Source organism: Eulemur rufifrons, chromosome 29, assembly GCF_041146395.1.
Source record: "Eulemur rufifrons isolate Redbay chromosome 29, OSU_ERuf_1, whole genome shotgun sequence".
Lineage (NCBI taxonomy): Eukaryota > Metazoa > Chordata > Mammalia > Primates > Lemuridae > Eulemur > Eulemur rufifrons.
In genome coordinates, this window is record NC_091011.1 from 79230279 (window position 1) to 79242057 (window position 11779).

The 11779-nt window shown below is 57.6% G+C and overlaps 1 protein-coding gene across 7 annotated transcripts; it reads right to left on the bottom strand.

Moving 5' to 3' along the window:
• Positions 1-571: 571 nt before the first annotated feature.
• PRRT4 (proline rich transmembrane protein 4) lies at positions 572-11779 on the bottom strand. 7 transcript variants are annotated; one of them, XM_069462106.1, is made up of 7 exons: positions 11607-11779; positions 11085-11200; positions 9161-9885; positions 8971-9075; positions 8036-8155; positions 2683-2909; positions 572-1654 (listed from the first exon to the last, which is right to left on the bottom strand). In XM_069462106.1, the coding sequence occupies exons 3-7, from the start codon at positions 9810-9812 to the stop codon at positions 1466-1468; spliced, it is 1293 nt and encodes a 430-aa protein (XP_069318207.1). In that variant the 5' UTR covers positions 9813-9885; positions 11085-11200; positions 11607-11779; the 3' UTR covers positions 572-1465. The 7 variants fall into 7 exon arrangements, with proteins under 7 accessions (XP_069318207.1, XP_069318206.1, XP_069318208.1 ...); XM_069462105.1 differs by lacking the exon at positions 11607-11779 and adding an exon at positions 11325-11450 and having other exon boundaries at positions 11085-11198; XM_069462107.1 differs by lacking the exons at positions 11085-11200; positions 11607-11779 and adding an exon at positions 11331-11450.

Consider the following 11779-nt stretch of genomic DNA (forward strand, 5'->3'; position numbering starts at 1 on the left):
GGGAGGATCTGCACCCATGATAGTTGAGAGTTCTTTGGATGGGGTGAGGAGGGTGTTGTGAGCCCAACCTTCCAACCTTGAAGAGGCCCTGTTGGTGGATGAGGAAGGTAATTTCCTCTTCGGGAATCCCAAACTGTGAGAACAGGACAGGGGAGGGGGTGGTGCTGGGGGTCCCAGCTCACGCTGATCAAGGTCTTGTGCATGTGTATCAACATTTTCATGAAGGACTTTACCACAAACTAGCCCCTAGCCAGCTGTACACCAGGACCTGAATCCAGGCTCCTAGGAACACAGGCATTCCCACCAATGACTGTAGAGTTTCTGCTTCATTTTCAGGGCCATGTTCTACCTCTGTGAAAAGCCACTTCCCAGAGAGTCACACGGTCTTCAAAGGGCTGCTCCCAGGACCCTCACTCATCCCAGACACAAGGCGAGACTCCCTGGTCTTGTGTGAAGGTCCCTGGGGTCTGAGGCATACCCAACCCACCCAAAAGCTGCTTCTCTTCCACTTCCAGTGGAATCACTGCTGCGGTTGCTCCATCTAACCTTTCCCAAGAAGGTCAGACCTTTATCCTCTGAAAATATTTTATTGATAAATTAACTCTGAAAGTGTTCACCTCCCACCCAACTGCTATAAAGTCTCCTAGATGGGCTATGGACCCCTGTGGGGAAGGGGCACCTGGAGAGCAGGGAGTCTCACTCTCACAGGGGTGGGATTCCTGGGCATGGCAGAGGTGGGTATGGGGCCTGAGGACAGCCCCTCTCACTCAGCACCAGAGTGGGAAGTGGTGGTCAGGAGTGGAGCACCTTGGAGCTTTATTGCTGGTGAATGCCAAGGAGAGTGTGACCCCTGCAGCCTAGAATTGCAGCTGAGGGCATCAATGCCCAGGGCTCCAGAGAAGGTGGCACTGACTCCCAATCAATAGAGGCTGGCTGCTGACCCACCCACCCAGGGACCCTGGATGGGGAAGGAATGGGGAGAGGTATCTGAGCCAGGCAGGATTGGGGAACGGTTACAGTGTGCAGGTCTGGGGCAGAACAGGCGCCATAAAGGGGCATATGGCCCGCCGCAGCGAGCTGGCTGCCTCTTCACAGGTCTATGGTGTCACTGCCCACACTCAGCTCGTCGATCTGTCGGCAGGCGTCCAGAAATTGCTCCTGCAGCAAGGCCTCCTCCGCCTGCAGCTCAGGAGCAGGCTCTGGGGAGTCGCGGGAGGGTGGGGACAGGGCCTGGTAGGATCCTGAGGCTGGGAGGCTGGGGCTGCTCCCTGAGGGCCGCGGGGGACTGAGGACGCAGACCAGAGGACAGCGCGGGGGCCTGTCGGGGCTGGAGCACAGCAGCATGGACGAGCTGTCCCTCGAGAGTCCGCACAGAGAGCCGGAGGAGGCACTGCTGCCTGCGGGCCAAGCCCCGGGGGAGGGGAGCTCCAGGGGCGCAGGGGAGCCAGAGGCCTCTTCCAACCGCTCACTGGGTCCGGGCCCGGTCTTCGTCCCCAGCGAGGCAGTGCGGTAGAGGCCAAGCCCAAGCAGGGCGTCCCCGAAGGCAGGGCCCTGGAAGAGGCCGGGCGCCAGCAGGGCCTCGCTGCAGAGGGCCTCCTCGATGCTGCGCCGCAGGTTGATTGGGGAGGGAGGGTGGAAGTCCACGGTGTAATCGCTGCAGGGGGAGGAGGCCGGGGACGGGGCCGGGTTGGCCGAGGCGCTTTCGAAGCCCCTGCAGCCCTGGAGTAGGAGGTCCGGGCCTGGCCCTGCCAGGGCGCACAGCTGCAACAGCTCTGCATCGCCACGCGCGATGGCACTAGGCAGGGTTTCCTTGTCTGGGGCCCCGGCGACCCAGCCTCCGGGCAGCAGCGGGGCCGCGTGGCCAGGGGACAAGCGGAAGAGCTTGGCCCAGCAACGCGGAGGTACGTGGGGACTGCAGAGCGCCGGGTAGAGGCCCAGCAGCGCCAACGGGAGCGCGACGCCCACCTCGCCCAGGCGCAGGCCTAACTGGAACGCCCACCAGGGCCAGGGCCCTTCCAGGCCAGGTTGGCCACCGTAGCCCAGGGCGTGCAGCACCTCATAGCCCTGCAGGGCTCCGCTCAGCAGCCCGAAGGTGCCCGCTACCGGGGCCGTGCGCGCCGCGCGCCGCCAGGACTCCCGCGGGGCGAAGGGGCTGCGCGCCTGCGGGAGAGGGGTGGCGCCCTTGAAGCCAGATCCTCCCAGGGGCGTTCCGGCCCGCCGCCGCCGGCCCCCCCAGCAGGAGAGCGCCAGCAGGAGCCCCGAAAGAAGGGCAGCGAGGAAGGCGTGCAGCCCGCGCGAGGCCAGCCGCAGAGGCCGCAGCGGGCGGTGCGCGGCGCTGCCGAGGGCGGCGGCGGCCGCCAGCCCCAGGCCCAGGAGCAGCAGCGCGGCCAGGCCGGCGGGGCACCGCGGCGGGCGCGGCCGGGCCAGCAGCAGGCAGGCCAGTCCCAGGCCGGCGGCCAGGCAGGGCAGCGGAAGGTCCTGCAGCAGCAGCCAGGCAAGCGCGGGCAGTCGCTCCCTGTGCCCGTAGGCGTCGTAGAAGAGTGGGAAGGCCCGCGTGGTCCCAGCTGAGAGCAGCAGCAGATCCAGCAGCGCCAGACAGGGGGCGCCGGGCGGGCAGCGCCAGGGCAAGAGGGCCAGGGCTAGCAGCGCCAACAGGGCCACCAGGCCGAAGAGCGCGCCTACCCCATACACATGGGCCTCCCAGGCCACCCCCCAGCGAGCCCTGGCCTCTGCCCAGTCGGCCTCCAGAGTCAAGAAGAAGAGGGGCAGCGGGGCCGCAGGCGGCTGCCCCTCACGTTCAGGCAATCGTCCCACGCTGCAGGACTCGGGCCCACACTCTGGCTGTACTGAAGGGTTCCCAAGGCTGGCAGGAGAGGGGTCATCTGAGCCAGAGGTGGAGATGGTGGGGTCTGTGGGTTAGAACGTTTGGCTGAGGCAGTTATGCAGCCCTCCCCTGCCCACCCTACAGCCGGTATCCTGAGTGTCAGAGAGTCCCTTAAAGTATCCAGGACTCACTTGTCTTACAAGAGACTCATCAGACCTCTTGCCTCTCACCTTCCCTGTCCCCAAACTCCTCATCCTGAAGTTTCAGCCCTCATCCTTCCCCCTCTTCCTCCTCCTGATTCCCACCGCACCGTCCTCCTGCCCCAGCTCCCAGCTTTGTTCACTTGTGATTCTACTGAAGAGTTTCTCTTAAGAAGTCACAGAACTTTACAGGTAGAAGGAAATTTAGACGCCACCTCCAGTTCAATTCTCCCACCAGACAGGAAGCTTTATGAGAACAAGGATTTTTGTTTGCTTTGCTCACATCTGAATCTCCATGCCTAAAATGGTTTCTGTCACATAGTTGGCACAGAACAGATATTCATTGAATAAATGAACCTTATTTGCCAAATGAAGATACTGAGGCTCTGCTGAGAGGCAAAATGACTTGCCCAAGGTCACAAATTGGCAGAGCTGCAACTAAAATCCAGATCTGAGCACCAATCTGAGCCCCTTGCCAGGATGGCAAAGCCTCTTCATGATACCAGTTTGCTTATCTCTTGTTCTTCACCCCACTCCCCAACTTGGTGCCAGGAGAAGCTTCCCCTGCCCTTTTTCAACTGCTCCTCTCATGACCCTGGCTCAAGGAAAAGCCTATGCATTTGTGTGTACACACATATGTAAACACATGCATACACACACACACCCAGGAGAGGGGTCAGCCACTCCTGTCCCAACACTCTGAGGAGAACACCACCGGCCTTCCTCCTGCTATGCCCCAATCCTTGGCTTACCCGTGGCTGTGGTCCCCATCCTGACTCAATCACAAAGCCAAGTCTAAGTCTCTTAATATATATGCCCCTTTGGTTCTGCCCCCATTTTACAGAAGGTGACATTGAGATTGACTCACCTGGGTCTCAGAAGCTGCCCTGGAATTGTCCCAGGGGGAACAATTGGGGAGATGATAATGGGATAAAATGCAATCTGAGTAAGTGGGCCTCTCAGGTGCTCTGGAATTTGCTAACTCAGGTCCCCAGCCCCATCCTGTGCTCCAACATCTTCCCACATCCCCTGGGGAAAGGGAAGTCAGCTAAGAGAGGAGGAGGGGTAAAATCCCTAATTCTACTCTCCCAGAGCAAGAGAAGAGTTAGAAAGATTTAGACCCAAGGATTCTCCCCATGGCCTGGCAGCAAGGGAACATGCTGGAAGCTAGACCTCTCCCTATCACCAACTAGCAGGCTTAGTAGGACTGCAGCTACAGGAAAGGATGGGGGAAGAAAACATGGAGGTGAAGGATGGGGACAGCCTGGCAGGGATGGGGAGGAGGACAAAAGACAAATGTGGAATGTCGGGGGGTGGGTGTCCTGACAATCAGACTCCTGCCCCAACTGCCTGGCCACACCCCAGCCACACCCCCACTACACCCCAGCCATTCCCCAGCTGGACAACACAGGAAGACCCCAGGAACACCCTTACCCTGAGGCACGGCCAGCTCATGCTGGGGACATGCAAATACAGCAGTTCTGAGGACAAGGAAAAGGGGTGAGGGGACCAGAATGTGGCTCTGGGGAGAAGGGAGGGGAGTATGGAATGGACAACATGGGATGGCAGAGAGGGAGCAGCCAAAAAATCAAATACACACAGTCACTGCCAATTGCAAATGATAGCATGTGACTGTTCCCTTCCATCACATTCCTCCAATCCGAAGTGGGTGAGAGCACCTACTGCATAGGACAGTATGAGGATAAGTGAGATGATGTGGGTGAAACTCTTTGGAGTGTCCACTGAATAATAATCCTTCAATATATGATTGTTGTCAGTGTCATTGTTACCAGTGAATGTCCATCACTGATCAATCATCAGTTTGTGTGTGTGTGAGTGTGACCACTTCTGGCCTCAAACTAATTCTTGATTTAACTAACTAAAGGCTGTAGTCTGTCTTAGCCCTTAGCACATCCTAAACTTGCTTAGACAATAATTAGTCAAATGAATGAACATCAACACATTGTCTCACTCAACACAGAGTTCTTTAAACTCTGTTTAAAGAACACCATTCTGATGGCCTAAACACCCGCGAACACGAATTAAGATGCCAGGCCTCAACTAAATGAGGAACCACTCAGCTGGGAACAGAGAGAGCTTGCTGGCCAGTGATGGCATCAGTCTGGCGCTGGCAGGATCAAATGCACACACTCCCTCACTCCTCATTCTCTGCTCCTTACCCAACCCAGTTCTGCAAAGAGAAGGAATTTGCTTGGTCTTTCTTTGGCCTCTGTGGGCTCTGCAGAGAGGCAGGGAGACCCCGCCTGGGAGCCCACAGTCTGCCCCAGCCTGTCATCCCTCACCACCCCCTTTGCTCACTGTACAGACAAGTGCAGCTCTCAGAGGCCAGCTCCACTTCACTGTCTTCCACCTCCATGTCTCACCTACTGGCCTCAGGAAACCCCATCTTTCATCTCTGTCCCCAAGCACTATGGCAACTACAGCAAATTTCTACATTCATAAGAATCCAGAAAAGAAATAAAACCCAGAAAATAGGCAAAGTACAGGGCAGCTCAAGTGTCAGGGAAGGAATTCTGAATTAGAGACACTGATTCGTGAGGTCAGAGCATGGCCAGTGTGCCCTGCACTGGTCCAGGAATGGGTGGGGACAAGTGGCAGGAAACCCAGCTTCTGCCTTTGAAGGGCCCACTTGACCTCACCTCCTGACTCCCCATTGGAGGCTTCCCCGGAAAAAGCCTTCAGCTTCCCACCAGAAGAGCCCAGAAGATAGTGATCTCTGGTCCTCCCTTCCCAGGGTCCCTCTCCTGGGCAGGCCTCCCCTGTAGGGAGGTCCCACTCTGGCCCTGTGGCCCCTCTTGGCTCAGGGCGAGGGAGGACATGGGATGTCATTGTGAGTAACTGGTGTGGCAGGAGCTGGCAGGGAAGGGGCAGCTCCATTCATAGAAAAGTCAGGCCTGATTATCCCCCAGCTGCCCAGATCAAAGGGCTAGAGAGTCACATCACTCTGGATGCTGGACGCTGCAGCCCGTTTAGCGGCCTGGCCTTATCCCTCTCCCCACCCCCACCTCCAGGATCATGGAGGATTGATACTCTTTGTAGGGGTGACACTCAAAATATTTAAAAACTGGATGGCACAGGTGCCAGCCATTCAGAACAGACACCAGCCAGGGTGGTCAGGGAGTGAAGGGGAACATTCGGGGGACTAAGGGAAGTAGATACTGAACAACTGGCATAAAAGTCCTTCACATTGCTATGACCTGTACAACTGTTGTAGTGTGTATGGCTAAATGCAAGCTGTGTCCAAGGTGAAGGACACCTACTGCAAGGAAGGCCCAAGAGTCAAAGGTTAACTGCACCTAGGTTAGAAGTGCTGGGTACAGTGATCCCAGCTACCGGGATGGCAGAAACAAGAGGATTGCTTGAGCCCAGGAGTTTGAGACCAGTCTGGGCAATACAGTGAGACCCCTGTCTCAAAAAAAAAAAAAAAAAAAAAAAAGAAGAAGAAGAGGAAGAGAAAGAAAGAAAGAAAAGGAGGGAGGAGAAAGAAAGAAAGGTCCTAGAGGAGACAGAGAGACTTCATTTGTCCCATAACTGCTTACTCCTTACATGCATGCTGCTGACAGGAGTAAGACGACAGGCCTTGTCTCCAGGAGGCTTGTAGCCCTCCCAGGTTTATCCAAGAGGAGCAGCCAGAGAGAGGCTGGGTTCCTGCAGCCATCAGTGAGGAGGAGGAGTGAGGGTGGGGTCACCAGCCTGCCCAGCTGCACTGCCTCTGATACTGTCCAGACTTATTAAACCTGCTTGGCCAGCACTGTCACTGGGGCCGACAGACTGCCAGCCAGCATCCTTCCCCTGAGGCACAGAGCCTGCCCCCTACCCCACAGCGGATCCTGCCACTGCTGCACACTGGGCTGGACAGGGTGGAGAGGGCTGGCAGCTCCTCACCCACTCTCTGAGGGAGGGCAGTGACTGCAGCTGGAGTGAGCCGGAGAATCGGGTGCTGGGTTAAGTCTGGAGCTGGAAGAAGCCAGGGGGACCAGTGGTTTCCACTGCTGAGCTTAGTCTGGGCTGGTTGAGAGGTTTCACAGCCACCGTAAACCCTTTGCAGAGCAAAGCCGGGCCTGGAAGTCCCTCTCCATGGCTCCCTTGGCCTCAGCTACCAGAACCTCTCCTAGAGCACCTGTATCCTCTGCCCTGGGGGTTATGTGTTGTCCCACCCTTGCCTGGGGCCAGGGTTGTGTGTCTGAGAGGTAAGGTCTGGAAATGTATTTGGGGTGCAGTGGGGGAAAGAAGCAAAGTTAATAGCTACCATTTAATGAGCTTCTACTTTGTGCTCAGTATCATGCCAAGAGCTTACATTATCTGGAAGATTTATAATTACTCAGCAAAATAAGTACTGTTATTAAACCCTGGATATATGAGAAAATTTAGGTTCAGAGAGGTTAAATAACCTGCCCAAGGTCACTCAGCTAGTAAGTAAGTGAACTGAGATTCAAAGCCAGGTCTCAAGATTCTGGAGCCTGTGGTCTTTCCTCTGCACCACTAGCTTGTCTATGTGCATGTTCTGAAAGGCCCCCTTGAATGAAGGTGGCATCTGTCTGCTCAAGCTCTCCTCTTCAATGTCTTCCCGATGAGGTGCCCAGCTCTGCCCACATCTGACAGCATGTCATGTCAGATCAGACAGACAGCAAAAGAGAGAGCCCCATGGTGGGGAGGTCAGGCCAACTGGAGTAGAGGGTGGGGCTGGCACTGAGGCTGTGGGAATCATGAAGGAATTCCTCGTCTGTCTGCCCTGATACCTCTGTCTACATCCTGCTCTGCCTGTGATTGCAAAACTCTCAGAGGACCATTACTTAACTCTATGTGGGACTCTCCCCAGCAACACTTGTTCTCAGACCATTATTAATATATATCTCCATAGTGATGATGAAGAGATTGGTGATTATTATGATGACAATGAAATAAAGGGGTCCCAGAATACTGATGAGTGACTAACAGGCAGTAAGTGCTCAGCAAATAATTGCCAAGTTTAAATGAACTGGACACTTACCTAGTGATGTTGTTACAATCAAGGCAGAGCTTGGGGAAGCAGCTGGGTCCAGCAGGCTTGGGCTGGAGAGCTTCCTCTCCAGGGGGTTTGGGGGTGGGGACAGAGTGGTGCCAAAGAACCCTGCAAAGGGAGCACATGGGGCTCAAATGCCATCCTACCAGCTGGCCTTGGCCTCTGGGGTTTTAGACAAAATCCTCTCTTTCCCCAGAGCTGGCTCTAAGGAAGCCACTGTCCCAGGAATTGTAGCCACGTGCTAAGCTTATGTACACCATGAGCTAAGCTAAAAGGACCAAACTAGCCTCAATATATGGCAAAGAGAATGATTCCGCCATGGGAACAGAAGCCCATGTCCTAGGGCCTGGAAGAAACAATGCAGATCTCCCGTGAGTCAAGAAAGAATGGGACAATTCACAATTGCAAAACTGTAGAAATAACCCAAGTGCCCATCAATACATGAGTGGATTAATAAAATATGGTATATGTACACCATGGAGTCCTACTCAGCCACAAAAAGTAATGGTGAACTAGCATCTCTTGTATTATCCTGGCTGGTGCTGGAGCCCGTTCTTCTAAGTGAAGTATCACAAGAATGGAGGAACAAGCACCACATGTACTCATTATCAAATTTGGTACTTACTGATCAACACGTATACACATATGGAAGTAACATTCATCAGGTTTGGGGCAAGTGGGAGGGGGGATGGGTAAATGCACACCTAATGGGTGCAGTGCACACTATCTGGGATGGACACACTTGTAGCTCTGACTCAGGCGTACAAAGGCAATATATGTAACCTAAACATTTGTACCCCTGTAAAATTTTGAAATTAAAACAAAAGAAAGAAAGAACAGGAGGTGCTGGTTAGGCCCCTAGCACAGAGCCTGGCATGGAGAGGTATTCCACAATTCTTTATTGCAATGGCATAAACACTCACCTGGAGAACCTGAAACTCCAGAGGCAGAGCTTGGGGATGCAGTTTCACCTGAGGGGCTCAGGCCTGAGAAGTTCCGGAGTGGGGACAGAGTAGTGCCAAAGAATGCTGCAAAAGAAGCCCAGGCTGAAGCTGCCTCCTATCTGCCAGGGGTGCCCAGTAGGGCTTCCCTTGGGATGGGGTGGGTACTCACCAAAGGGTCCCAGGCGCCCAGCAATCTCTGCCAGGCTGGCCCGCAGGCTGGGCAGCAGGGGCAGTGTCCGATGACCAAGTGTCGGGGCTGCTCCTGCTCTCAGTGCCATGTCAAACTTCAGCTCCAGCTCGCTCTGGTGGAGCCTAGGAGCACTGGATGGAGGTGCTGTGGCCGTCAGAGCAGTGTTCCAGGTCACAGTGCCCATCCTTGGCTGATAGGGAGCAGTGGGCCCATCAGTGGGCCCAGAGAGGGGGGATGTGGACTCTGGAGGCAGGGAGGAGGCCCAGGGCGTAGAGCTGCCTTCAGCGGAGCCCCACTCTGGGGGAGAGTTCCCAGGGGAACCCACCAGCAGTTCCCAAAGGGGGTCAGTCCTCAGCCCACTGACCACCTCTCCCCCTGGCTCCTGGCCTGGCCCAAGAGAGAGAGGTTGGGTCTCTGTGACAGGGCTCCCCCAGACAGCAGCAGGTCCCCGAAGATGGAATTTGAAGTTAAGTCCCAGGTTGAGAGAGAGCATAGAGTCCTCACTCTGAGGTGGTGGGGTCAGAGTGGTGAGAGGGGCACCTGGGATGGAGGAGGCAGGCTGGGGGCCCACAGGAACAGCAAGCAGGACCCAGCAGAACAGCCCCAGCCCCAGACAGCCATGCCCTGCCATGGCCCCACCTGGCCTCGGGTGCCCTTGGTGGGCAGAGGGCTCAGTTCTTCAGCACCTTTTGAGCACGAAGGTCCTGGAGAGAAGAGAGGCCCTATGAGCCCTGGCCACTGCCACCTTCTTCCCTTCCCCGGGATCGGATGCCCCAGAGAGAGGCTTCTGATCACAGAGAAGCAGGTGGTGGGGGCAGGATGCAGTGTTCCACCCAAGGAGAGAGACATGATGGCTCTTCTTGCAGGGTCCTTCCTGTTCCTTCAGACCCCAGCACAAATCCCTGCCTTGCAGTTTCTCCTCCCCAACCTGCTTGTGGGGGGAATGGGGTCTGACTGCAGCCAGTGGCCTTCATTCTTAACTGACAGCAGAGGGGATGGACTTGGATTCCCAGGCTCAGATTCCTTCCCTCCTTCACTCCCTGTGTTTCCCTGAGCCTTCTCTCCTCCCTGAAATATTTACTGGGGCCTACGGAGGACCACATACCGGTACTTCAGGGCATACAACTGCCAACAAGCAAGCCCTCCCCACCCCCACTTCTGTCCCCAATCTCGGGTGCTGGCCCTTTCCGTCTCAGACCACTGGCATACTGGGCCGGGAGAGAGTGAAGCCCAACGGAGAGCGATCTGGCAGAGCCGGGAAGGCCGCCCAGGTTCCAACCAGAGAAGCAGGGTTCCCAGTCTGGCAGAAGCACCCTCCCCTCTGTCCCTCCCCTCTTTCCTGGGGCTTGGCCTGCTCTCTTCCCCAGGGCCCTGCAAGTATTTGGGGGAGGGGCAGCTTGGCGATCTCGCCTTCCTAGGGGAGAAGGCCAGGCAAGCGAGCCGAGCCCGGCAAGGGGCAGCTGCGGTAGGCTCCCACCCCTCCCCAGAACTCTCCCCTCCACCTGCACACATCTGGTGGAGGAAGGGAGGGTGAGCCAGGGACACACGTGCACTCGGCACCCTTACATCACACACACAGCCACACCTAGCCCCGGTGACACACTCACCCACTCACCCTTCGCACACTCCTGCCCCTGCACACACAAGCACTCCGTCCTGCTGACTCCCTCCCTCCTACATGGGTTCAGACCCAAGCTCTGAGAGCTCGCAGCCTCCCTGTCTGTCTCTCACTCACACACCACAGCATGTACTGTACGGAGAGGCACACACCCCCTCCACACGCATTCACACACTGTAGAGACACACACCTCACATCGTCACCCCCCCCACCCCCCTACACACCCACCACCCCTCGCAGGCACACACGCACGCACACACGCACACACTCCCCTGACCGCTCCACCTGCTCCTCTCGCTCTCTCCCGCAGGCAGGTCTCCTAGCCAAGTCCCCCGAGAAGGGGCGGTCGCGGCGGCCCGGGCGCCCAGCAGGGCAACGCTCCGCGGCGTGTCGTCCGCTCTCTCCGCGGTGCCCAGCGCCGGGACTGGAGATCCCGACCCCTACTCCCCGACGCCCCCTCGGCTCGTCGGGCGACCGCAGCTCCGCCGACCCTCTGCCCCCAGCCCGACCCCCGGGCTGCAGCGCTCTCACCAGGCGGGCGCCCGGCTCCGCGCTCCGCACTCCGCGCTCCCTCCCGCGGCGCCGCCTCCTGGCTCCGAGCCTCGCTACCCGGCGAAGCTGCCCGCGCCGGGGCTCCGCGGCGGCGGCTCTGACGGCCCGCCCTCCCCCGCCGCTCCCGCGCCCTCCCTTCCTCTCCCCCTCCTCCTCCTCCTCCTCCTCCCCCTCCTCCTTCTCCTCCTCCTCCTTTTCCTCCCACCCAGCCCGCCGCCCGCCGTACGCCCCACACCGGCCGCCAAGCGGGCGCACAGCAGCGCCGAGCCGCGGCCGCCCTGTGTCGGTGGCCCCGCGCGCTCATTCACCCAGCGCTGCCAATCAGCTGCGGCGGGCGCCGCGCTCTCCGCCTGGCGAGGGCAGCCACGCACTCCCAGGGCGGCCCGACACACACACGTCCACACTCACGCCTTCCCTAGCAAACACAC

Bases quoted from the DNA above. Each gene is read 5' to 3' on its own strand.
- PRRT4 (XM_069462101.1), bottom strand. From the start codon at position 9,812: ATGGCAGGGCATGGCTGTCTGGGGCTGGGGCTGTTCTGCTGGGTCCTG. The intron at 8,156-8,970 runs GTGAGTGTTTAT...CTCCCTTTGCAG, and splicing joins TGGAGTTTCAGGTTCTCCAG to GGTTCTTTGGCACCACTCTG. The intron at 2,910-8,035 runs GTAAGTGTCCAG...TCTAACCCACAG, and splicing joins GATTGTAACAACATCACTAG to ACCCCACCATCTCCACCTCT.